The 27,391-nt window shown below is 47.4% G+C and overlaps 1 protein-coding gene across 3 annotated transcripts in view; it reads left to right on the top strand.

Moving 5' to 3' along the window:
• Positions 1-27,391, top strand: part of GOLM1 (golgi membrane protein 1) — a 61,386-nt gene that overhangs the window by 5,168 nt on the left and 28,827 nt on the right. For all 3 annotated transcript variants that reach the window (XM_047701174.1, XM_047701172.1, XM_047701173.1), the window contains exons 2-3: positions 5,970-6,117; positions 7,935-8,114. In XM_047701174.1, the coding sequence (XP_047557130.1) occupies positions 5,989-6,117; positions 7,935-8,114 (309 nt within the window). In that variant the 5' untranslated portion in view covers positions 5,970-5,988. The remainder of the gene's footprint in view (positions 1-5,969; positions 6,118-7,934; positions 8,115-27,391) is intronic.

Below are 27,391 nucleotides of genomic sequence, written 5' to 3'. Positions count from 1 at the left end.
GATCATGACCTGATCCGTAGGCAGAGGCCAAACTGAGCCACTCAGGGACCCTGTCATGCACATGAACTTTAAATATTAAAAGTTTTTTCTTCAAAAAAAGTTTGAGGAATAGCGGACAGATGCTTGTCTTAGGTGTACAACGTAACAATTCAGTATTGGCGTGTGTTGCAAAATGATGAGCACAATAAATCTAGTTAACGTCTGTCACCACAGTTACAACATTTTTTCCTTGCAGTGAGAACTTGCAAGATGTACTCTTTTTTGCAACTTTGAGATATACAGTACAGTGTTATTAACAGCGATCACCATGTTGTTGAAGTTTTTTCATTTATAAACTGTCAGCCTCCAGAGTTGGGGAAACATGATGTTTATAACTGGAGATTGGGGTAGTGAGAGGAGATTTTCTGCACTTCCTGGTAAGCTTTTGGAGCAATTTAAGGAGACTGCTGTGGACCTGGTCATTCAATCCTCATGGTTTAGAGCAGGAGTTGATCAACTTCTCTAAGGGACCAGATAATTAGTATTTTGACCCGCTGAGTCCGAATAATAACCCCACGAGTAGCTTTGGACCAGCTCTGCTGTGTAGCCAGAAAACAGCTGTGGCTGTGTTTACAAAACGGGCCTGTGGGCCTGGTATGCTGACCCCTGGCTTGGGGACATTCTTGGGGCATGGCAGGGTATTTTTAAACCCTCAGAAAAATGTTGGTGACCGAATCCTTCACCTGTGTGGAACAGGGAGTTCTCAGGCCTGTGTGCTCACTGCCGAGGGTCTTGTGGACTTCCTGCTCAGACTCTCCAAGGTCCAGGTGAGGCCGTTTCCTCTGAGAAGGAAGAAAGGTGCGACTCTCCTGCTAGAGCAGCTGTGTTGTTTCTGCAGGGGTCACGCTGGTGTAACACGATGTTTTGATTCAATTACTCTCTTGTACAGTATTTGCCTGTGTGACTAAAGACCTACCAGGCCATAGAGCGTGTGAGTCTTGATCTTAGGGTTGTAAGTTCGAGCCCCACGTTGTGTGTAGAGATTACTTAAAAATAAATTCTTGGGGCACCTGGTTGCCTCCATTGGTTGTGCTCTTGATTTCAGCTCAGGTCATGGTCTCAGGGTCACGAGATTGAGCCCCACGTCAGGTTCTGCACTGAGTGTAGAATCTGGTTAAGATTCTGTCTCTCCAGGGCGCCTTGGTGGCTCTGTCGGTGAAGCAGCTGCCTTCTGCTTGGGTCATGATCCCAGGTGTCAGTGCTCCTTATTCGGTGGGGAGTCTGCTTGTCCCTCTGCCCTACCTCCTACTTATGCTGTCTCTCAAATAAATAAATGAAATCTTAAAAAAAAAAAAAAAAAGATTCTCTCCCTCTGCCTATCCTGCCCCGGCTTGAGTGCTCTCTTCTGGCTCTCTTAAACAAACAAAACAACCTACGTAGAAATAAGGAAATGAGAACAAATAAAAGTATTTAACTAGCAGGTTCAAGGGGCCGGTATATTTGACAGGTTGCTCATTTTCAGGTGCTTTTTCTTTTCTTTCCTTTTTTTAAAAGTAATAAGAGGTTTCTTTTCTTTTACAAAAATTTTTTTGTCTAACATGCAAATAATAATTTTAACCAGTAGGTTGAATTATTTTCTTCTATTTTTTTGACCCAGAGAGAGAGAGATCACAAGTAGGCAGAGAGGCAGGTAGAGAGAGAGAGAGGAGGAAGCAGGCTCCCTCTGAGCAGAGAGCCTGATGAGGGCCTCCATCCCAGGACCCTGAGATCATGACCTGAGCCAAAGGCAGAGGCTTAACCCACTGAGCCACCCAGGCTCCTCAGGTTGAATTTTTTTTTAATTAAGCCAGTAGGAAGGATTGTGCAGTTTCTTCACATTTCCAATTTACCAAGACACTTTTAATGCAGAAACATCCACTTCCTTTTTCTCCAGGGAAACCTGGGGTTTCAGAGTTTAGCTGATTTGAGTTAATCATTTTTCGGTATATCAGATACTGACAATCAAATATGAGACAAAACACATTCTGGAGCCTCAGTTTTAATGAATATTAGTACACTCGATGGAGTACGTCTCCTGCATCACCTCCTAGGTCCACAGAACTAAGGTGGGGGCAGGAGAGCCTTCATGGTATCTGACACCTGTAAGCTCTGGCTCTGAGTTACTGCCCTAGTCTTCATTTCCTACCTGTGTCTGGCCTTTTGTTTTCAGCTGCAGGAGTTTCTACAGCCCTGGAAGTCAGTGCTGCAGCACCTTGCCACCCAGAGGCTCGGTGCTGGCCTCCCTTCCTCCTGCTCACCTTCTTAGCTGGCCAGCCCTGTGTCCATAGGGAGCCCCAAACTCCCCTAACTGTGCCCTCTGGGCAGCTGCATACCTTCCTGGCCAGCCAAGGGCTGGGCCATAGTGAGGGGCTTCTGAGACCAGAATCATGTTTGGCTTCCTGGAACCCCTCTTTGTTATACTGTGGTCCTATCAGGGACGTCCCAGTGCTGGGGCAGGGAGGCAGCCCCAGGGGATGGGAGTTACGGCTGCTGCACTGAGAGCAGAGTCCATAGGACTAAGCATAAGGCTGGTTCCCATAAAGTAGAAAGGTGGTAGAAGAGCGACATTCATCACCTTTTCTTTATAAAATGGGGAAAACACTAGATCTAGAAATGATTTCTTATTCATCTTTCCATCTCTAATAATAATAAGAAGAAGTTGAAATTTATTGAGCAATTACTACGTGCCAGATGTGGTTCTAAGCACTTTTCATATCTTAACTCATTTAATTCTCAAGTATCCTTAAGGACAGTGATGCTCAGATAGGTCTTGTGGTTCCTAAGAGGTGGAACTAGGGTCAGACACTGGCCAATAGGTCCCAGAGTTTGTTCTCTTAACATTGCCCTGAGCTGCTCGGTGCCAGCACGGCGCCTGTCTCATCATAGCTGTTCACTACATTTTCATTGGCTGGCTCAAGAAATGAGCATTTTGAATGATCATCTGAATACTTCCCTTGAAGTGAGAATTGAGTTTTTACTCTTTTCAGACTTGTAGTATACCCATCCATTGACTTATATCTGCTGGGATAAAATAAAAGGTCATAAAAGGACCCCCCCCCCCCCCGGAAGTATATTGCTAGGGAATTAAGTATAGACAAAGATAGGCTTTCAAAGCCCTAGGTAAAAGTCGATTTTTCCATAAAGAGTCCTGACAGAACTGGCTAGCCATTACAGACATGCACACACATAAAACCAAAACTTCATTTTTTTTTTTGTATTTTTTATTCTTAACATTAAAAGGGAATTCCAAGTGGATGAAAGATAATATATGAGACCATAGGTGTGTTGAGAGGAGAGATGGGCAAATTTGTATTCCTAAACTTAGAGTAGAAATGTCTTCCTGAGTACAAAACAAAATCCAGACACAAAAAAAAAGATTGGCAAGATTAGAGTGTTTTAAAAACACCACTGATAACCAAAAACCATGGGCAAAAAATTTCAAAGAACAAACGAAAAATTGAAAATAAAAGCTATAGCCGTGAAAGACCATTGCCATGAAAGACCAAAGATTTATCTTTAACATACAAAGAGCTCTTACAAATCAACAAGATGAACACCCAAGGTTAAAAATAGGCAGAGAATATAAAAAGGCATTTCACCAAATGAACAAATGGCCAGTAAATGAAAAGGTGCTCATTTATGTTCATAACTAAAGAATTTTTTTTTTTTTTTTAAGTAGGCTCTATGCCCCACATGGGGCTCAAACTCACCATCCCGGGATCAAGAGTTACATGCTATATGGACTGAGCCAGCTAAAATATCATTACTGATGGGATTGCCAAACATCAAAAAGTTTTATTTTGGTGTTAACTGTGTGAGAAAACAGTTCTCATACTAGTAGTGAGAGGGTAAATTATTGGAAGTGCTTTGAAAGCCAATTGAGTAAGATCTATCAATTTTTTAGTTGGTTTGGATTTATGAACAAGTTGCAAACATAGTGCAGAAGGTTCCTATATGTCCTTCACTCACCGTTCTCTTGTTTAGTTGTCCAAAACGCTTTTAGAGCATTTGGGGTTTCAGAGTTGTGTGTAAGGGCTCTCACACCTGGATAGAAGCTTGCAAACACAGGTGTGGATGTCAAGGGTGTTCGTGGCAGCGTGGTTGCAAATAAGCCAAATTGCCCTCTGTAGGAGGCTGGTTACATAAATGCTGGTACACAGTGGAGCCCCCTCCAGAACTTCCGAGAGAAAAGAACAAGCTATAATTTGCCGCGAGAAAAAGTGTGATAAGAAGTATGATTAAGTGACTCCTGACATTTACAAAACAGTGTGAATGCTCTTTTTTGGATTTAAAAACATGTATGTTGATGCTTGTATAAGCATCAAGAAACATCTAGAAGACTCGCTGCATATTAGAATCACCTGGGGACACTGAGAACTACCAACACCTGGTCCTTTTCTACAGCCATTGAATTGGAAGTGGAGGAGTGGGGCCCATACCCCCATCGCAGGTGATGCTGGGGTCCTGTGAGGGTCGAGAGCCACTGGAATAGGAGGATGCCACCTTTAGGGAGACTTCAAATTTCACACTTTACTGTGCAGCTTTTCTCCCCAGTTGTGTTTGTAGTTTAATATATACTTTTTGAAGTATGAAAAGAGTATAAAAGACTGTTTTGTGATCAAAATCAGATATAAGGCAGTGGAGACATGTATACAGGACATGTATCCGCAGATATACAAACTTTCCTAGAAGTTTAGTATTTCTGAGCATTACTCTCCTTTAATATGTATGGGGCTTGCTGATTTCCACTGATAATGGATTTTTAAATTTTTTCCCCTCTCACCCTGAAGGACCAGCGGCTGGTGAGGGAAGCTGAGGTCAGTTCTGTGCTTCGGAATTCTGATGGTCATTTATTTCAGGTGACTCCAGGCAGCGCTCATTTACCCCATTTAGACGTCCACACTAGTACCTGATTATTATGGAAGGGGTCTTCCAGGGATGCGCCTAACCAGGAACACCTGAGGGGGAAAACTGGTCCTGTGGACTCTGCTCTGTTCCTGCTCGAATGAACTTTAACCTGGAGGTTGAGTCCCCGGGAGGTCTTTCCTCCACTGTGGGCCACACCTGGCGTAAAAGAGGCCCTATTCACAGAGATGCCCTTTATGGTGCCTGCCACGTTCCTCTGATAAGGCCTGTTCTATCCGCCTCGTGGGAAGGTCGACTTTCCTTAAGCATTGGTTCTGGGGCTGGTATCCAGGCACACCTGGTCTTGGGTTGAAGTCCATGAGCAAACTTGGTCACCTCCCTTTTGAAGCTGTGTCTGGCTTTCTCTGCAGAGGTAATGCTCTCTGCAGCTCTCTAGCTAACGTGGATGGCCTGTACGGGGAGAGCAGCAAGCGTTGAGAGGAAGCCTGGGCCCGCACTGCCCGCCTGCCAGCAACACCCTGTATGTGTGTGTGAGTGGGTGGTCCACGCTGGCTGTGACTTCCTCAGTGGGCATCCACACTCCTCCGGGGTGCTTTCTGGCTTTGCACAACAAACCTTTATTTGGGTGTCCTTAGTAATTCTCTCCAAGGTGAAAAGCCCTCCTTTGTTAGGACTTGAATCAAAAAGGCCTCTTTGGGGAACAGTGAGAAATGGTTTTTTTTTCCCCCTAAAGTGATGTGGAAGCATTTAACATTTGCTGTTGCTGTTCACAGAGTTGATTCCTTCTTAACCTGTCCTGGAGGTGGGGAGAAGGGGGTGGGGAGGATGGGGAAGGCACTTAATACCATTTTACAGAAGAGGAAACTGATGTGCAGGAGAACATTCCCTGCAGGCGGTGGGTTCCCAGGGCCGTGCTCCCTCTTAGCAGCCTGTCCTGGGGGGCCGGCCTGCTGGTGGTGGTCTCTTTCCCACAGGTTCACGTTTGGAGGCACAGACGCCTTCCTGCTGGCGGTGGGGATGGACACGGTCTGCTCCCAGGGCGGCACCGCGAGCACAAAGGCTTCTTTGCTTGTTTTGTTTGGCAGATTCGCCCCAGCCTTTGAGATGATGGGACTGGGAAACGGGCGCCGGAGCATGAAGTCGCCGCCCCTTGTGCTGGCTGCCCTGGTGGCCTGCATCATTGTCCTGGGCTTCAACTACTGGATCGCCAGCTCCCGGAGCGTCGATCTCCAGGTGCCTGGCTCATCTGGGTGCATGAGCGTCTCCCCATATTTAAGGTGGCTGGTGGTGGAGTCCCAGGGCCCTGGTGTCCACCGCTCCCTAAGGCATCCCGCTCAGCGGCTTGTGCACTCTGTATCTCGAGGTTGGGGCTCCCCACATCCCCACACACCGCCCAGGCCAGACTCTCCACATCCACTCTGCACTTGGGTAGGAGAGAACCTCTCTGTGACTTAGGATGGCTCCCAGAACGTCCCTCTCTGCTTGGCCTGTGAGTGAAGGGTTTTTCATGGATCCCCTGGGGCTGGTTCTGGGAAGGCCACTTGCTTCGTCACCCCAACAGCCGTTGGGTCCTCCAGTCCACACCAGATCTCAGAGTGGTGTTGGAAGTGCATTTGGGTAACAACGGGTGTGGGAAGTGTGTTTCTACAGGTGCCAGTTGTTCAAGCCCTCACTCAAGGACGGTAATTTTAGCTTCCCCATTTATGGTTGTGTGTTGTGGGTCAGACAGTGCTGAGCTGGGACGGGGACTCTCCTTGACCAGACTTCAGTCCGGCATCTCTGACCCCTCTTCTCTAGACCTCGTCTTGGCTTCCCCCGCCATCCCGCCATCTTGCCTTTAGCCTGCCCAGCCCACTTAGCAAAGAATTCTGGCTAAGTTCTCTCCACCCCCCAATATCTGATCAGGCACCTCCTCCCTCTTGCTGATGTCTGAGCCCTTTGCCTGCTTTTAGCAAGAACTCTCCCTGCCCTTGAGGTCCTCTCTTGACACTTTCCCCCCACTGACCCCTCACTCTGCTGTTGGCTGCAAACCCTTAGCTGCCTCAGCTGGGTTCAGAGTGGAGCCAGTTCTCTCCCCTCCTGAACAGACCCCTGTTGCGGGAGCCTTGAAGGAAGTTTTCCTTCCCGTTTTCACAAGTGTCCGAGTGATTTTTTTCTTTAACAGGGCGTCATATACATGCTCTGCTCTAGGACACAAAAACTCTGTGAGCTTGGGACCTCATCTCCCCCCGCCCCTTCCCAGGCACGCAGATCCTGACGCAGACAGGGGCAGTGCACCAGGAGCGGGGATTCCAACCCAGCCTTTCCTCTTCCCCAGAGCTGGGGCTCTCAGCCCTGAAACCCTGCCCCTGTCCCTGCCAACCCAAGGCGACCGCGCTTTCCTGGGAGCTTCCGCGGGAGCTGGTCTCTGGGCAGATGTGGGCTTGGGGTCCCGAGTTAGAGAACTGAATCTGTTCTGAGAGGTTTTGTCTGCCAAAGGGTTGAGTGCTCTGTCAGCGGGAGGGCAACGGAACTAAATATTTGAGCACCTGGGGAAGTGGGAGGCACTTCATGGATTTCCCTCCTTCAGGCCTCAAACTCTCCGGGAGGGACGTGGTGGGATTTCTTGGGAGGTAAGCTGGGGTGCCCAAGAAGCCCAGAGAAGTGACTTCCTCTATTTGTAATATGGTTTTTCTGGGAAAAATTATAGCTTCTGTACAGTTGATTTCCAAGATTGCTCTTACCAGAACCCCCTCAGGCACATTTTTGGGGGGAAGAATTTATTCTCCAGGAGCAGAGTTGGCAGAAATTCCATCTGGGCTTTGCAGGACATGCAGAGAACATGTCTGCCCCAGGCTGCTGCCTGGTTAGGAAGGAGGAGTGGAATGGGAGCTGGGGAGTGTGGGGCTGGGGAGGGGACCCAGGAGGGCCCAGCAGCACTGCCCACGGGGCCTGGGAGCACACCTCCAGCAAAGGGCTTGCTGCTGGCTTCTCAGAGGGAGCTCCTTCCAGCGGCCAGGTCTGCAGGGACAGCTTGCGGTTTCCCCTCATGTTCTGTGCTGTCCTCCTAGACCCGGATCCTGGAGCTGGAGGGCCGGGTTCGCAGGGCCGCTGCGGAGAGAGGCGCGGTGGAACTGAAGAAGAACGAGTTCCAGGGAGAGCTGGAAAAGCAGCGGGAACAGCTTGACCGGATCCAGTCCAGCCATGACTCGCAGCTGGAGAGCGTCAACAAGATCTACCAGGACGAAAAGGCAAGACCTGCTCTGTTCCCCCCTTAGTTCTGTTCCAGATGCCAGTTGGGACACTGCTGAGTTCTTCGGCTGGGAGGAGGAGCGGTGGGGAGGGCGTTCATGGATGAGGGGGAGCAGGTCACGTGTCAGCGGTTCCCCGCGTTGTTCTTTGCATCCCTGTCTTCTTTAGGCCTGCACGTTTGTCCCTCTTCATCCCCTTCCCCTGCGTTACCCGACCCCCAGCCCTTCCCCTCCGGCCACCACTGGATTGCTCTTCATCCGTGAGCCTTTCCACATGTATGTGAAATCCTACGGCGTGTTTGCCCTTCTTAGATTTATTTCACTTAGTGTAATGCTCTCCAAGTCCATCTGTGTTGTCACAAATGGCAAGACTTCCTGCTTTTTTGTGACTGCGTAGTATTCCTGTGTGTGTGTGTGTGTGCTTGTGCTTGTACACTTTATCCGTTCATCTGTCGATGGACACTTAGGCAGCTCCCCTCCCTTGGCTGTTGTGAATAACGCTGCAGGGCACGTGGGGTACATGTATCCATTCAGAGTAGTGTTTCTGTTCAGGTGGATACCCAGAAGTGGAATTGCTGGATCATACGGTCGTTCCACTTTTACCTTTTTGAGGAAGCTCATCCCACTTTCCATCGCGGCTGCACCCGCACGCCTTCCCACCTGCTGCGCACGAGGGCTCCCGTCGGTGCACATCCTCAGCAGCACCTTCAGTTCTCGTCTCTTTGATCTTAGCCATTCTGACGCGTGGAAGGTGATCGCTTGCGTGGTTTTGATTTGGAGAAATGCTCTCTTCATTTGCGGGGTACTGTGCCGTGTTCACACATGTGTAGGTCTTCTCTGAAAATGGCTCCCATTTTATAGTGAAGTGCTTCTTAATGTCCCCTAATTGCGGGTGACACTATTTACACTCCTTCCATCCCCCGTAACTGACTGCAGTAGGATGTAGACATGGCTCACAGTGTGTCATAGACCGATCCCTTTCAAGCTTGTTTCTGGGGGAAAGTAGAGTTTATTCTCCAGGAGCAAAGTCGGCAGGATTTTAGTCTGGGCTTTGTAGGACATGCAGAGACCGTGTCTGGCCGCTGGCTGCTGCCTGGTTACTGGGGAGTGTGCGGCTGGGGTGGGGGATCCCAGGAGGGAGGGCCTGGGCTGAGATGGGCTCCCCTGCTGGGCGGGGGGTGGGTGGGAGGGGCTGGTGTCAGGGCTGGTTGAGTGCCCAGCTGTGGTCTAGAAGCCGTTGTCCCATCCGCAGGGAGGGAGGAAAATAGGGAGGGTGTTTCCTATGACTGTCTGCCTGCCGCCACACCCCTGTACATCCATGTGCCTGAAAGTTCTACTCTCTTTCTGAGGAAGGATTGTCGTTTACTCTGAGCTTCTGGCTTTTTTTTGGTTTTTACTTTAAATGTTTTCCTTTTTGAAATGGTAAGGATAGAAGATAGTGTGTCTGTGTGAGGTGTTGGCTTGTCGCTCGTAAGTATCTGTTTTCGTAACTGCCGTCAGTCTACCAAATGCTTCCGAAATTCCACTGCCCTGGGAAATCCCAAATTTGGGGAGTGATAATCTCTCATTCGTTCTTCTCCAAGCCGGGATTTCGGTGTGTTGCATGAAAGTGCGGGTGCATAGTTTGGGTGGGGAGAAGGAAAAGAGGCTGCAGGTGAATTTCAGCTCGTGGGCATTCGGCTTTGGTGGCGTTTGCACTACTTTGGCTCCAGACCCCTGTGAAATGGGCTGCAAACAACCGTGCTTCCGTATTGGGTGGGCAGACCCCTCAGAGCATGCTGAGCACAGAAGCGTTTGTCCGAGAGAATTCCTGGTAATGCAGTCCGTGGAGCATTGTCCCACAGGCGGGTCCTCAAGATAGAGATGCTGGTTCATTTGAGTATAATCTGATGTGGAGATAAGAGCACAAACTTGGAATTCTTTGAAATATGATTGAGGAGCTATTTACTGAACACCTTTCTCTATAGAGGAAGAGACGAGTGGGAACATCTTCCAGCCAGAAATGAGGTGACTGTTTCACCTTGGTTCTTTTTTTTTTTTTTTTAAGATTTTAATTTATGTATTTGACAGACAGAGATCACAAGTAGGCAGAGAGAGAGAGAGGAGGAAGCAGGCTCCCTGCCAAGCGGAGAGCCCGATGCGGGGCTCGATCCCAGAACCCTGGGATCATGACCTGAGCCGAAGGCAGAGGCTTTAACCCACTGAGCCACCCAGGCGCCCCTTTACCTTGGTTCTTAATACTTCAGCTTTATGGATTCTTTTTAAAAGGGGGCTTAGTTCTCCCACCCCCTCCACTCCAAACTGCTTGGGAATGGGGTGGGGAAGGCTGTTGTATTTGTAATAAGCAGCTTACATATTGAAAATTCGGAAGTCCCAGTCAAGAGGGTGAAATACGTATTTGAAAGCGGGACAGAGAGCCACTGGGGAAGAACATTTTTAACCTTTAAAATATGTGATAGAAAGTTCTTCTAATTTGAGGGTGGGGGCTAGTCCCTTAGCTCCAGGAGGAGTTTAGCTGTAGCTTGGTGTGGTGGTAAAACGCATAGGCTGTCCATTCAGGCAGATCTGGGTTCAAATCCTGTTTTCCTCAGCTCTATGATTTTAGGCAAGTCACTTAAATTCTCTGGGTCTGTTTTCTTAGCTCTCGAGTGAGAAGAGCAACAGAATCCCCCTCACAGCCACACTGTGAGGATTCGGTGAGATAATATTTACAGAGGGCTTGACACAATGCTTGACGTGGACCAGCAGCTCAAAAACTGGGAGCTGGTGTTATTACAGGTTGTCCCAGTAATTGTAGTAACAGCAGTGGCATCAAGATAGAGATAGTCGTAAACCACAGCATCAGAAGTGATAACACTATTTTTGGGGTGAGGGGAAGGTGGATTTTTTTTTTTTTTTTAACTTCCAAATTGATACCATGGAACAAAATTGCCCTACTTTTAGGAAAGGATTAAAAGATGCTGGGGTGGCCGTTAGAACCAGTGTTGCTGATTCTAATGTGGCTCAGTGTTGCTGAGTGTTCCTGCTTACCACAGGAAAGGTAACAGTGACCGCCTCCCCAGCATGACAGGAGCTCCCGGTCAGGAGCCTCTGTACCGCCAGACGCCAGACTAAGCTTTCCCCAGGGATCGTGTCCTGGATTTGTCTCAGCAGCCTCATGAGACTGGTGCTTTGGCTCAGAGTTTGTAAGCCTTCCCCCAGGTGGCGGCCTAGACCCCCGAGAGCCCACACAGGGGAGCCTCCCTCTGCTCTGTGCAGACATAGGGCCATGGTGGGAGGAGGGTGGTCCTCCAGAATTCTCCATCCCTAAATAACACAAGGGGTGTGAGTGGGGCCACAGGGAACCAGGCTGGCCCGAGTCCATAGTTGTTGAACTTAGGTGATGGGCTCCTATATTTATCTCCATGCTTCAAAAGAACATGGTAGTCCAGCTCCTTCTCTTTTGGCCCCATTTCCAAATTCTCAGGCATTAAAATACCAGATTCTCTGTGGCCAGGCAGTTCTGGAGAAGTGGGGCTGGTCCGTCACACCAGTACCTCCCCCCCCCTTTTTTTTTCTTTTTTTCCCCCACTTGGGAGGTCAGCACACGTGTGAATCGGAATGAGGCTCTTTTTCAGAATGTTAAAGAATTATCTGGTGGTGGAATAGAGCTTCTCAGCCGTGGGAGGACTTTGTGAGGATCGGCATCTGTGGGTGGGGGTAATTTGCAAATGTCACGTGCCCTAGACATTTCTGACCTCCTGGAACCTTCCCCCGCCTTGGGTGGGCACTGTTGCCCTGGGGGGTGTTGTAGTCATCACTTGGGAGGGTGGACAGAAGCCCGAAGGCCAAACCCACCAGGGATGATGGAGTCATGAATGGAATGCTTTGGGTCAGCACTGTGTGGTAGAATTCCCCGTGAGGAGGGAAGTGTCCCGTTTGTGCTCTGCTGTGCGGTGTCCCGGCTACGTATGGTTATTGAACACCGGCAATGTAGCTGGTGGGTCCGAGGAACTGAATTGTGAATTTTACTCAGTTTTAAATATAAGTGGCCAAATCTCGAACAGCACGGGTTTGAATGATAGAGGCTGAACTCTGGTGGAAAGGCTGAGTGTCCTGTTCTGTGGGAGAAGCCACGGGCCGAGTCCGGGTTTCCTTTGCTTCTAGGCTGTCTTTCCCCTTTCGCTCTTCGATTCCAAATTGGGCCATGGGTGATGAGGTCACCTTGTGGTGAGGCAGCTGTGCTGCCTGTGGAAGCCTCTGCTGCTAGGCAGTGATCAGTGGTGCAGAATTCTCTGTTCAGCTTATCTGTTGGCGCTTAAGAACTTGGTTGTTTGAGAGAAACCTGGCTCGCCAGGCAGCACATCACGGTTGCCCGGGAGCTTCTGCAAACACATACAGATTTTAAAAATACGCTGGGTCTGACTCTACAGGTGCTGGGCCTGGGAGAATATTGAATTTTGCTGAAAGATGGTACACACACGTGTGGGTGCATGGTTTTCTCCAAATGCTCAGATCCCAGAGAAGCGGGGGTGTGTGGGGGGGTTCATCTGGAGACCGATGGGGGAGCTACTGGGCGTTTTGCAGTATCGCACTCTTAAAAATAAAATTGCCATATCAGGGTTTTCATTTTTGGTTTTTTGTTTTTTTTTTTTTTTTTTTTTACCCTTTCTCAATGAAATGACTTTAAAATGGAGGGCATTATGATGAAGTGAGAGAGTTCTTTAAAAATAATCTGGCAGTGTCGTTACAAAGTAACAGATGTGGATACTGTTTTTTTCTAAGGTATTTCTGATATCTTTACCCGCATTACTAGAATCCTTGACAGTTTTTAGAAGATGGGCCAAGTTGCAAACTTCCTGCTCACTTTTTTTCCCCAAGATTGCCAGCTCCCTCAGCCTTGGGATATGGGTGTGTCTGCAGGTCCTCGGTCCTGAGACCAGCCTCTCAGGCGCCCCTTCGAGGTCACCTGGAATGGGTGGGCAAGTGTGAGACACCAGGTGAGCTCCAGACAGCCTCGCTGTGGTGCTGGAATGAGCCCTGGAGCAGGGTTTGTAGGAAGGAACAGGGCATGAAGAAAAATCAGAGGGATAATAAGCTGATACCTGTGTGTCCCTCCCCCAGAAATTATGTAAAACAAAACCATTATCAAGTTGAGGTCCTCTGTGTTCTCCTCTGCCCCTTCCTTCTTTCCTTCCTGCCCAAACATCGCCACCATGATAAATTTCTTTTTAAATTGTAATTCCAGTGTAGTTAACGTAGTGTTATGTTAGTTTCTGGTGTACAATATAGTGTTTCAACACTCCCACAAAACACCTCATGCTCCTCGTGACAAGTGCCCTCCCTAACCACTGTCACCTGTTTCACTCCATACTATTTTGAATTCTAGTAGTTATAGTTTATATTTCTTAACTTCTGCAGATGTCCAGTGGCCAGAGCATTGACCATCAGATTCTGTCTCAATAATATGAATCAAATCCTACTCCTTTTTTTTTTTTATCTTAACCAAAGCCTCTGATTTTCTTCTTTTAAAGATTTTATTTATTTATTTAACAGAGAGAGACACAGCGAGACGGGGAAACACAAGCAGGGGTAGTAGGAGAGGGAGAAGCAGGCTCCCACTGAGCAGGAAACCCAACACGGGGCTCAATCCCAGGATCCTGGGACCATGACCTGAGCCAAAGGCAGATACTTAACGACTGAACCACGCAGGTGCCCCCAAAGCCTCTGAGTTTTTGGTCATAAACACTTCAGATGAGACTTCAGCTGATTCTTGAAGATGGACCTTTTTGTTTTCATTTCCCCTTTTTTTTTTTTTTTTTAATTTTTTTTTTTTTTCAGCATAACAGTATTCATTATTTTTGCACCACACCCAGTGCTCCATGCAATCCGTGCCCTCTACAATACCCACCACCTGGTGCACCCAACCTCCCACCCCCCACCCCTTCAAAATTCTCAGATCTTTTTCAGAGTCCATAGTCTCTCATGGTTCACCTCCCCTTCCAATTTCCCTCAACTCCCTTCTCCTCTCCATCTCCCCTTGTCCTCCATGCTATTTGTTATGCTCCACAAATAAGTGAAACCATATGATAATTGACTCTCTCTGCTTGACTTATTTCACTTAGCATAATCTCTTCCAGTTCCGTCCATGTTGCTACAAAACTTGGGGATTCATCCTTTCTTTCTTTCTTTTTTTTTTTTTTTTTTTTTTTTTTACAGCTTTATAAACATATATTTTTATCCCCAGGGGTACAGGTCTGCGAATCGCCAGGTTTACACACTTCACAACACTCACCATAGCACATACCCTCCCCGATATCCATAACCCCACCCCCTCTCCCAACCCCCTCCCCCCATCAACCCTCAGTTTGTTTTGTGAGATTAAGAGTCACTTATGGTTTGTTTCCCTCCCAATCCCATCTTGTTTCATTTACTCTTCTCCTACCCCCTCGACCCCCCATGTTGCATCTCCTCTCCCTCATATCAGGGAGATCATATGATAGTTGTCTTTCTCCGATTGACTTATTTCGCTAAGCATGATACCCTCTAGTTCCATCCACGTCGTCGCAAATGGCAAGATTTCATTTCTTTTGATGGCTGCATAGTATTCCATTGTGTATATATACCACATCTTCTTTATCCATTCGTCTGTAGATGGACATCTAGGTTCTTTCCATAGTTTGGCTATTGTAGACATTGCTGCTATAAACATTCGGGTGCATGTGCCCCTTCGGATCACTATGTTTGTATCTTTAGGGTAAATACCCAGCAGTGCAATTGCAGGGTCATAGGGTAGTTCTATTTTCAACATTTTGAGGAACCTCCATGCTGTTTTCCAGAGTGGTTGCACCAGCTTGTATTCCCACCAACAGTGTAGGAGGGTTCCCCTTTCTCCGCATCCTCGCCAGCATCTGTCATTTCCTGACTTGTTAATTTTAGCCATTCTGACTGGTGTGAGGTGATATCTCATGGTGGTTTTGATTTGTATTTCCCTGATGCCGAGTGATATGGAGCACTTTTTCATGTGTCTGTTGGCCATCTGGATGTCTTCTTTGCAGAAATGTCTGTTCATGTCCTCTGCCCATTTCTTGATTGGATTATTTGTTCTTTGGGTGTTGAGTTTGCTAAGTTCTTTATAGATTTTGGACACTAGCCCTTTATCTGATATGTCATTTGCAAATATCTTCTCCCATTCTGTCAGTTGTCTTTTGGTTTTGTTCACTGTTTCCTTTGCTGTGCAAAAGCTTTTGATCTTGATAAAATCCCAAAAGTTCATTTTTGCCCTTGCTTCCCTTGCCTTTGGTGATGTTCCTGGGAAGATGTTGCTGCGGCTGACGTCGAAGAGGTTGCTGCCTGTGTTCTCCTCGAGGATTTTGATGGATTCCTTTCTCACATTGAGATCCTTCATCCATTTTGAGTCTATTTTCGTGTGTGGTGTAAGGAAATGATCCAATTTCATTTTTCTGCATGTGGCTGTCCAATTTTCCCAACACCATTTATTGAAGAGGCTGTCTTTGTTCCATTGGACATTCTTTCCTGCTTTGTCGAAGATGAGTTGACCATAGAGTTGAGGGTCCATTTCTGGGCTCTCTATTCTGTTCCATTGATCTATGTGTCTGTTTTTGTGCCAGTACCATGCTGTCTTGATGATGACAGCTTTGTAATAGAGCTTGAAGTCCGGAATTGTGATGCCACCAACTTTGGCTTTCTTTTTCAATATTCCTTTGGCTATTCGAGGTCTTTTCTGGTTCCATATAAATTTTAGGATTATTTGTTCCATTTCTTTGAAAAAAATGGATGGTACTTTGATAGGAATTGCATTAAATGTGTAGATTGCTTTAGGTAGCATAGACATTTTCACAATATTTATTCTTCCAATCCAGGAGCATGGAACATTTTTCCATTTCTTTGTGTCTCCTCAATTTCTTTCATGAGTACTTTATAGTTTTCTGAGTATAGATTCTTAGTCTCTTTGGTTAGGTTTATTCCTAGGTATCTTATAGTTTTGGGTGCAATTGTAAATGGGATGGACTCCTTAATTTCTCTTTCTTCTGTCTTGTTGTTGGTGTAGAGAAATGCAACTGATTTCTGTGCATTGATTTTATATCCTGACACTTTACTGAATTCCTGTATAAGTTCTAGCAGTTTGGAGTGGAGTCTTTTGGGTTTTCCACATAGAGTATCATATCATCTGCGAAGAGTGATAGTTTGACTTCTTCTTTGCCGATTTGGATGCCTTTAATTTCCTTTTGTTGTCTGATTGCTGAGGCTAGGACTTCTAGTACTATGTTGAATAGCAGTGGTGATAACGGACATCCCTGCCGTGTTCCTGACCTTAGCGGAAAGCTTTCAGTTTTTCTCCATTGAGAATGATATTTGCGGTGGGTTTTTCATAGATGGCTTTGATAATATTGAGGTATGTGCCCTCTATCCCTACACTTTGAAGAGTTTTGATCAGGAAGGGATGCTGTACCTTGTCAAATGCTTTTTCAGCATCTATGGAGAGTATCATATGGTTCTTGTTCTTTCTTTTATTAATGTGTTGTATCACATTGATTGATTTGCGGATGTTGAACCAGCCTTGCAGCCCTGGAATAAATCCCACTTGGTCGTGGTGAATAATCCTTTTAATGTACTGTTGAATCCTATTGGCTAGTATTTTGGCGAGAATTTTTGCATCTGTGTTCATCAAGGATATTGGTCTGTAGTTCTCTTTTTTGTTGGGATCCTTGTCTGGTTTTGGGATCAAGGTGATGCTGGCCTCATAAAATGAGTTTGGAAGTTTTCCTTCTATTGCTATTTTTTGGAACAGTTTCAGGAGAATAGGAATTAGTTCTTCTTTAAATGTTTGGTAGAATTCCCCCGGGAAGCCGTCTGGCCCTGGGCTTTTGTTTGTTTGGAGATTTTTGATGACTGTTTCAATCTCCTTACTGGTTATGGGTCTGTTCAGGCTTTCTATTTCTTCCTGGTTCAGTTGTGGTAGTTTATATGTCTCTAGGAATGCATCCATTTCTTCCAGATTGTCAAATTTGTTGGCGTAGAGTTGCTCATAGTATGTTCTTATAATTGTCTGTATTTCTTTGGTGTTCGTTGTGATCTCTCCTCTTTCATTCATGATTTTATTTATTTGGGTCCTCTCTCTTTCTTTTTGATAAGTCTGGCCAGGGGTTTATCAATCTTATTAATTCTTTCAAAGAACCAGCTCCTAGTTTCGTTGATTTGTTCTATTGTTTTTTTGGTTTCTATTTCATTGATTTCTGCTCTGATCTTTATGATTTCTCTTCTCCTGCTGGGTTTAGGGTTTCTTTCTTGTTCTTTCTCCAGCTCCTTTAGGTGTAGGGTTAGGTTGTGTACCTGAGTCCTTTCTTGTTTCTTGAGAAAGGCTTGTACCGCTATATATTTTCCTCTCAGGACTGCCTTTGTTGTGTCCCACAGATTCTGAACTGTTGTGTTTTCATTATCATTTGTTTCCATAAATTTTTTCAATTCTTCTTTGATTTCCTGGTTGACCCATTCATTCTTTAGAAGGATGCTGTTTAGTCTCCATGTATTTGGGTTCTTTCCAAATTTCCTCTTGTGATTGAGTTCTAGCTTTAGAGCATTGTGGTCTGAAAATATGCAGGGAATGATCCCAATCTTTTGATACCGGTTGAGACTTGATTTAGGACCAAGAATGTGATATATTCTGGAGAATGTTCCATGTGCAGTAGAGAAGAATGTGTATTCTGTTGCTTTGGGATGAAATGTTCTGAATAGATCTGTGATGTCCATCTGGTCCAGTGTGTCATTTAAGGCCTTGATTTCCTTGTTGATCTTTTGCTTGGATGATCTGTCCATTTCAGTGAGGGGAGTGTTAAAATCCCCTACTATTATTGTATTCTTGTCGATGTGTTTCTTTGATTTTGTTATTAATTGGTTTATATAGTTGGCTGCTCCCACGTTAGGGGCATAGATATTTAAAATTGTTAGATCTTCTTGTTGGACAGTTCCTTTGAGTATGATATAGTGTCCTTCCTCATCTCTTATTATAATCTTTGGCTTAAGATCTAATTGATCTGATATAAGGATAGCCACTCCTGCTTTCTTCTGATGTCCATTAGCATGGTAAATTCTTTTCCACCCCCTCACTTTAAACCTGGAGGTGTCTTCGGGTGTAAGATGAGTTTCTTGTAGGCAACATATAGATGGTTTTTGTTTTTTTATCCATTCTGATACCCTGTGTCTTTTGATTGGGGCATTTAGCCCATTAACATTCAGGGTAAGTATTGAGAGATATGAATTTAGTGCCATTGTATTGCCTGTAAGGTGACTGTTATTGTATATTGTCTCTGTTTCTTTCTGATCTACTACTTTGAGGGTCTCTCTTTGCTTAGAGGACCCCTTTCAATATTTCCTGTAGAGCTGGTTTGGTATTTGCAAATTCTTTCAGTTTTTGTTTGTCCTGGAAGCTTTTAATCTCTCCGTCTATTTTCAATGATAGCCTAGCTGGATATAGTATTCTTGGCTGCTTATTTTTCTCATTTAGTACTCTGAATATATCATGCCAGCTCTTTCTGGCCTGCCAGGTCTCTGTGGATAAGTCTGCTGCCAATCTAATATTTTTACCATTGTACGTTACAGACTTCTTTTCCCGGGCTGCTTTCAGTATCTTTTCTTTGTCACTAAGACTTGTCAATTTTACTATAAGGTGACGGGGTGTAGACCTATTCTTATTGATTTTGAGGGGGGTTCTCTGAACCTCCTGGATTTTGATGCTTGTTCCCTTTGCCATATTGGGGAAATTCTCTCCAATAATTCTCTCCAATATACCTTCTGCTCCCCTCTCTGTTTCCTCTTCTTCTGGAATCCCAATTATTCTAATGTTGTTTCGTCTTATGGTGTCACTTATCTCTCGAATTCTCCCCTCGTGGTCCAGTAGCTGTTTGTCCCTCTTTTGCTCAGCTTCTTTATTCTCTGTCATTTGGTCTTCTATATCGCTAATTCTTTCTTCTGCCTCATTTATCCTAGCAGTGAGAGCCTCCATTTTATTATGGACCTCATTAATAGCTTTTTTGATTTCAACTTGGTTAGATTTTAGTTCTTTTATTTCTCCAGAAAGGGCTTTTATATCTCCCGAGAGGGTGCTTTAATATCTTCCATGCCTTTTTCAAGCCCGGCTAGAACCTTGAGAATCATCATTCTGAACTCTATATCTGACATATTACCAATGTCTGTATTGATTAGGTCCCTAGCCTTTGGTATTGCCTCTTGTTCTTTTTTTTGTTGTGAATTTTTCCGCCTTGTCATTTTGTCCAGATAAGAGTTTATGAAGGAGCAAGTAAAATACTAAAAGGGTGGCAACAACCCCAGGAAAATATGCTTTAGCCAAATCAGAAGAGATCCTGAATTGTGAGGGGGATGAAAGGGGATAAAAAGGGGTTCAGAAAGAAAGAAAAAAAAAACTATTAAAATAAAGAAAGCCGATAAAGAAAAAATATAAAAAGAGGAAAAAATATATATATATTAGATAACTATTTAAAAAACTATTAAAAAAAGAAAACGGTAAAAGTTAAAAAAAAATTAGCAGAAGAAGAGAAAAAGAAAAAAAAATTGAAAAAGAAAAAAAAAATTAAATTAACTGCAAGGCTAAAAAATCATGGGGAGAAAGCCATGAGTTCCGTGCTTTGCTTTCTTCTCCTCTGGAATTCCGCCGTTCTCCTTGGTAGGTGAACTTGGTCCTGGCTGGGTTTCCCGTTGATCTTCTGGGGGAGGGGCCCGTTGTAGTGATTCTCAAGCGTCTTTGCCCCAGGCGGAGTTGCACCGCCCTTACCCGGTGCCGTGCTGAGTCATCCGCTGGGGTTCGCTTTCGGGAGCTTTTGTTCCCTGAGCGCTTTCTGTAGAGTCCGGAGGACGGGAATAAAGATGGCGGCCTCCCGGTCTCCGGCCCGGAGGAGCCGAGAGCCCGGGGCCCCACTCCTCAGTGCGCCCTCAGAGAACAGCACCAAATGACTCCCGTCACCCTGGCCTCCGGCCGCGCTCCGAGCTGACCGAGCCTGCGACCGGTTCAAGGCAACCCTGAGCTGAGAGTCACTCCTCGGCTCTGTCTCTGCAGCCGGCTTCCCCGTTCTAATACCGGTAAGCTCTGCGACACTGAGACACCCCCGATCCTTCTGCGACCCTGCGGGACCTGAGGCCGCGCTGACCCTGCCTGGGCTTCACTCCAGTTAAGCCTCTGGAGCGATGTCCCTCAGCGGAACAGACTTTTAAAAGTCCTGATTTTGCTCTGTTGCTCCGCCGCTCGCCGGGAGCCGGCCCCTCCCCCCGCGGTCTATCTTCCCGTCGCTTTGGATTCACTTCTCCGCCAGTCCTACCTTGCAGAAAGTGGTTGATTTTCTGTTTCTGGAATTGCTGTTCTTCTTCTCTTCAATCTCCCGTTGGATTTGTAGGTGTTTGCAATCTTTAGATAAGCTATTTAGCTGATCTCCCGCTACCCGAAGTAGTCTCAGCCTGCTACTTCTCCGCCATCTTGACTCCTGATTTCCCCTCTTTTTTTTTTAAGATTTTATTTGAGAGACAGAGCGAGCGAGCGCACAAGCAGGGGGAGGGGCAGAGGGAGAGGGAGAAGCAGTCTCCCTGGTGAGGTTGCTGGGATCCTGACCTGCGCCAAAGGCAGACACTTAATGGACTGAGGCACCCAGGCGCCCCTTTGTCTCCCTTCTTCCCTGCCTCCCGGTGTGCTGCAGAAGGGGATGTGGTGAAGATTTGCATGAATGCGGGTAGACAGGTTCATGCATACTTCTAGAACTTGTAGAACTCGGTGGGAGCACAGGTGTGGTCGCTTCTTGAGCTGTAGATGACTGTTTCAGTTTTTTGAAAGCAGCAGAAGTGACTGTGTAAGGCAGCCTTAAGTAACTTTCAAAAAAGTTGTCTTATAAATTACTGAAATACTATTACTTTTCTAAAAATACAAAGAAGTTAAAATCCCATGTAATTCCATCACTCTGAGATTAGCCACTGAGAACCCCTCATGCCCTTTTTAAAACGTGCAGATTACATCTAAGCTTTTATAAATGATTGTTATACTCGAGCTTTTATAAACGTAGGTATGCTGTGAAGATGGTGGAACATAAGGGAGGTTCTTGAAATGAGAAACACGTTCGAACACATCTGGTATTTGCACATCATTAAAAAGCCCAGAAACTTTCAACTTATGGGCATGGAGGTGACCATTTCCAGCAAGAATATTTTTTTAAGATTTTATTTATTTGACAGAGAGCTCACAAGTAGGCAGAGAGGCAGGCAGAGAGAGAAGGGGAAGCAGACTCCCTGCTGAGCAGAGAGCCCAATGTGGGGCTCGATCCCAGGTCTCTGAGATCATGACCTGAGCTGAAGGCAGAGGCTTAACCCACTGAGCTACCCAGGTGCCCCCAGCAAGAATATTCTTCATGAATGTTTGCTTTTGTAGCATTTTATAGCATTTGCATTTGTAGTCTACCTTGATCCCTAATTGGCACAGGTGACTGTTTTGAGTCTGAAGAGACACACGTCATTCAGGTGAACAGTGTGTGTGGTGTTCTACTTATCTATTTTTGTATCACAAATTACCCCGGAACGTAGTGGTTTAAAGCCATGCTGGCATTTATTTTGCTCATATATATCTGCAGTTGGGAGGGCTCAGGGGAAACTTGTCTCTGTTCCACGGTTCGCTGCCTGGGTGACCAGAAGGCTCAGAATGGCCTGAAACTTCCCTCACTTGTGTGTCTGGTGTTGGTGACCTGAGACCATGGTGGGGTCAGGGCTACAACACTTCTGTGTGGCTTTTGAGTGGCTGCTGGGCCTCCTTGAAGCTTGGAGGCCAGGCTCCTAGAGAGAGCCTGCCGAAAGCTGTCCCCTTTTATATTCATTTTCCAGAGTGGCCATGTAACAAGGTCCCATAAACCGGGTGGCTTAAAACAACAAAAGTGTATTCTTTCTAGGTTCTGGAGGATAGAAGTTCAAAACCAAGGTGTCAGTAGGGCTGTGCTCCCTTGAAGGCTTTAGGGGAGGATCCTTCCTTCACCAGTTCTGGTCCCCGGTGTCTGCCTACAGCCTTTGGTCGTAGATGTGTCTCTCCAGCCCCTGCTTCCGTCCTCCCCTGGCCGTCCCCTGCCCTGTCTCTGTACTTTCACCTCTTCCCTTTAGTCCTGCTGAGTCTGGCCCTGCTCTCATGACTCCGTTTTACCTTCATTCTATTCGCCTAGACTCTGTCTCTAAATAAGGGGATTCTTCGGTTCTGGGTTGACATGAATTTTGGGGGTACATGGTCCAACCCATGAGGCCTTTTACTGAGTGCTTCAGAAATCAGCAGGGTCACTTCTTCAGCATTCATAGGCCACTAAGGCCAGCCCAGTTTGGAAAGGGTGGGAACCAGGCTCTACCTGTGGGAGCGGCACCTGAGGCCTTGGAGTCATGTGTTTTTTTTTGTTTTTTTTTTTTTTAAAGATTTTATTTATGTATTTGACAGAGATCACAAGTAGACAGGCAAGCAGAGAGAGAGGAGGAAGCAGATCATGACCTGAGTCGAAGGCAGTGGCTCAACCCACTGAGCCACCCAGGTGCCCCTGGAGTCATGTTTTTAAGCCACAACATTTCCGGTGAAATACCTTTTTTTTTTTTTTTTTTTTGAGAGAGAGCGAGCGAGCAGGAGGAGCAGCAGGCAGAGGGAGAAGCAGGCTCCCTAGCAGAGAGCCCACTGTGGGATTTGATTCCAAGACCATGAGATCATGACCTGAGCCAAAGGCAGACCCTCAATCGACTGAACCACCCAGGGGTCCCTCACCCTTTTTTTTTTTTAACACTAAATATGTGTTTACATATCAAATAAGATTTTAAAGGCCATAAGTAAAAACAGATCCTCAGATTTTAGTTTTTGCCAAAAGCTAGTGGAGACCCACTTGTAAAGTTCTTCTCTCCTAAAGCTGGCGCTGGGTGTGTTAATCCAGTCTTTTATTTTGTTGTCAGAAGGCTGATGATGATTTCGGGTCTGAAGACTTACCAAGATCTCCAGTGCCCCCCCAAACCCTCACTAGGTGCTGCTCATAGCCAGGAGGTGGCCCTAAAGGCCTGTCAGGGGCAGATTCCCCTTCATCTCTGAAATGCCCAGTGGAGGAGCCTGAGTGACCCCGAGGACTCCGTGGCCCCTCACCCAGGGAACGCCCAGCTTCCTGCTACTGTGTTCGCTTTTTTGGTCTCCAGAGTTAGTGTCTGAAGTTGTGTCCTTTCCCTTAGCCGTGTTTGTGACCTTCTCCCTGGCTCTTTTCTTGCAGTTTTTCCACCTAGACCTTTGAACTTTTCACTTAGGTGTTAAATCTGTAAATTAACGCTGCAGTAGTGTGAAGGAACAGGTTTGAGGAACGTTTCATTTATAGTGGGGGGCGGGGGAAGTGGGAGGGCCAGCCTGCAGAGCGGGAGGGCATGGTGGTGACACGTTAAGGGTTTCCTGTCCAGAAAGAGAAAAGCTTATCGAGGGGGGAGGCGGAGGGAGGAGCAGCCTGTGGCCCCTTTGTCACCGCCAGTGTGACTGTGCAGCAGTGAGCTTCCTGCCTCCCTGACAGGTGGACCCGAGGGGCATATGTGGTCTGAAAGCACGTTGCCTTGCCTGGGCTTCAGTGCTGTGAGGGGTGGGTGAGCAGGTCGGGTGGGCCCATCTGGTTTGGCTCCTGGGTTCCCATGCGGGGTTTGAACTCGGGGCTGGGCTGCTCCCCACGCTCTAGCTGCATTTGGTTCCAAGACTGACTTTCTAAAGAGGAAGTGACTAACGTTAAGGACTCTGGTTGTTTCTCCTGCTGAGAGTTTCCAGAGCGCTCTCCCCAGCTCCTGGAACGTCCTGGCTGGCAGGCCAGTGTGGTTAGCTCTGAGCCAAGGTGCAGACCCACTGGGGTGACTGGCCAGGAGGGGCCCGCGGGGCTGGGCGCAGGCTGCGAGCATGTATGTCTTGTAGGACTTCTACAGCATTCAGATGGTCCTGGCTGCTGCTCTCTCTGCAGCTTCTAAGCACCTGAGAAGGTGGTGACGTTTTTCTGAGGAGGTGATTTTCTCAGGGGAACCAGAGCAGACTTGTACAGATAAAAAGTTTCTTTTATTTTTACTACCTTTTATCACTGTGTTTTACTGAAGACCAAAGGGTTTCTAGAAGTGCTTTTCTGTTTTTAATCTGTACTGCTTTTCTGTATCTTACTTCTGTCCATTCAGTATTTATTCTGTGGGGTGCTGGGCAGGGGCTAGGGATGCAGTGGGCTTTGTGGGTGTCCTGGCTTGGCCGGTTGTCCAAGATGTGCCAGTGTCCAGGCTGTGTCTGATTTGTGAGCTGTGTGGGTGTCCGAGCTGTGCGGGTGTCCGGGCTGTGCGGGTGTCTGAGCTGTGAGCTGTGCAGGTGTCCAGGCTGTGCGGGTGTCTGGGCTCTGTGGGAGCCTGAGCTCTACAGGTGTCCCAGCTATGAGCTGTGTGTGTGTCCAAGCTGTGCTGCGTGTCCGGGCTGTGCTGGGTGTCCGGGCTGGGCTGGTGTCTGAGGTGTGTGGGTGTCCAGGCTGTGCAGGTATCCGGGCTATGAGCTGTGCTGGTGTCTGGGCTGTGCGGGTGTCGGGGCTGTACCCCATGTCTGAGCTGCACAGGTGTTCGGGCTATGCCCATTGCATGGCAGAGGAGAAAGACAGGTTGGTGGGTCTGTCAGGGCCACTTGGGACAGACACCATTCCAGGGCACTGAGTGCAGGGAAGTAGGTGCCAATAGAGAGGTGGGAAGGGTCTGGAAGAGCACCCCGTCCAGGGGCAGCTCTTGGATGGCAGTTTAGGAGGCCGCTGCAGCCTTAGCCCAGAGCCACAGCACCCTACCTCCGGCTCTGACCTGTAACTCAACGTCCTAACTGCTCTGCCTTTCAGTGTCGGGTGACTGCATCTGATCAGAATTTAAATCCCACAGGGACGGAGTCTGGAAAATGGTCTGAGGAGCCGGAGGAGGCGTCCCCAGGCCAGGGGCAGGTGGGCTGTGGAGAGGGCTGTGCAGGGGCAGATGCGAGTACGTGGGAGGGGGGTCCCTTCAAAATCTGTGCCCCTGGAAAAAAAAGGGGTTTGTTCGATTGTAAATTCTCCAGTTTGCTGGCTAGACATGGCCTTCAGACAGGTTTGTGATCGAGTCATTCACCTCCCATGTGAGGACTGTTAAGAACCTCAGACTCCCTTTTCTGCACTGTCCCTGCCCTGAGCTTCGAGCCTCCATCCCCTCTGTCCCCCCACCTCCACGGGAAGGGGACTGGGGTTAATTCCTCACAGAAGGGGTGCCCCGAAGGTGTGGTCTTGCTGCATGGGATTGCTGAAGTTGCCCGGCGGATTAGGGGTTGAGCAGATGCGTTTGCTGTCCTGTGTCCAATGGGGGGAGAAGCCATCCCCGTGGACATGCCTGCTCTCAGCTCTTGGATCTGGGATGGGTACTCCCCCCAGAAGGAGCAGATCGGTGCCTCCTTCTGTAGGAGCTGTGGGAGGTGGTCCTGTGGCCAGCTTTTGTCTCATCTGGGGACTCAGAACCCCTTGACCCTCTGTTCATGTCTGAACAATTTTTTTTTTTAAAGATTTTATTTATTTATTTGACAGAGAGACACAGCAAGAGTGGGAACACAAGCAAGGGGAGTGGGAGAGGGAGAAGCAGGCTTTCGCTGAGCAGGGTGCCGCATGCGGGACCCTGGGATCATGATCTGAGCCGAAGGCAGAAGCTTAACAACTGAGCCACTCAGGTGTCCCTATCTCTGAACTTCTTAACCCCTTGCTGCAGGACGAGTGTTTGCTGTAAAATACATGAGGAACATTAACCTACCTTTTTTTTTTTTTAAGATTTATTTATTTATTTGACAGAGCAAGTACAAGTAGGCAGAGAGGCAGGCAGAGAGAGAGACGGGGAAGCGGACTCCCTGCTGAGCCCGATGTGGGGCTCGATCCCAGGACCCTGAAACCATGACCTGAGCTGAAGGCAGAGGCTTAACCCACTAGATCCAGGTACCCCTGGACCTACCTTTTCATTTATTTCCTTTGTGGCTCCACCAGTGGGATTCTGGGATTATTTGCATTCAAGAACAATGAGTGGGCCGCTGTAACCCCATAGGATTCAGTTCTTTAGTCCTGCGTAACCCCTCGCCCTACACACACAACCATCTGCAGAGAGTCAGACTTTGCAGAGCCAAGGCATTTCTCACAGGTGCGGGTGGGGACATCATTCAGATCCCCATTTAGAAACAGAAGAACTAATGTTCACAGATGGGGTTCAGCCCAGGGCTCCTGCCCCCGCCCCCCAAGTGAAGTCAGCCTTCGCAGCCCCTTGCACTAGCCCCGCAGGGAGGGGGGCAGTTCCTCCGTTGGTTCCAGAACAAGGGGAGTGTTCCGAGTCGCTGCCGCTGTCTCTGCTGCCGTGAGGGACTTTCTCCCTTTGAACATAGAGAAGATTTCCAGGCCCCTCCCAAGCCTGTGCGGTGTGCTCTTCTACCTGAGCAACACTTCACAGCGGTGCTATCCTCCCTGGGCGCTGTTTATCCAGTCTTCACTTGATGGACGTTTGGGTTGTTTCCACCTTTTGGCAGTTCTGAATAATTCTGTGAATGTCTGGGGACAGGCGTTGGATGGACGTATGTTTATGATTCTCTTGGGTATAAACCTGGGAAGAGGAGTAAGGGTCATGTCACAACTGTTTAATTTGGGGGGAAACTGCCGGGCCACTTTCCACAGCGGCTGCGCCATTTCCCATTCTCCTCAGCTGCATCTGAGGGTTCCAGTTTCTCTGCACTTTCTCCTCATCCTTGCCCACCCTTACTTTCCTTTTTGCTTTTTATTTTTAACTTGCAGCCGCATCAGTGTGTGTGACGTGCTGTCTTCTCATTTGGATTCGTGTTTCTGGGGATGGTGGGCGTCCCTCTCATGCTTTTTGGCCATTTGTGTATCATCTTTGGGGAAATGTCTGTTCCAATCCTTCACCCAGTCTGTTTCTTTCCACTTTAATGTGACTACTAGAAATCGTGAGCCTTCTGTACGGGACCGACCTTACCTTTCTCTTGGATACCGCTGCTCTGGGAGATTCCGAAATTGGTGAGGGGGATGGGGAAGACGAAGGAATGTTGCATATTCTTCCTTCATTCTCCGTGTCATTCACCGGTCACCACTTTGAGATCTTCTCCCCGAGGCACTAACAGCAGTGTCGTTACATAGACCTTCTCCAGGCATAGGGGACAAGGCTTAGGTAGTCTGAGGGGCATGTGAGTCCGGCTTCTGGGAAGGGGGCCTCTGGCCTTCAAAGCAGAGATT

This window comes from Lutra lutra, chromosome 13 (genome assembly GCF_902655055.1).
Source record: "Lutra lutra chromosome 13, mLutLut1.2, whole genome shotgun sequence".
Classification (NCBI taxonomy): Eukaryota; Metazoa; Chordata; class Mammalia; order Carnivora; family Mustelidae; genus Lutra; species Lutra lutra.
Note: the sequence above shows the minus strand (reverse complement) of the source record. Positions and strands in the feature narration are given on the sequence as shown.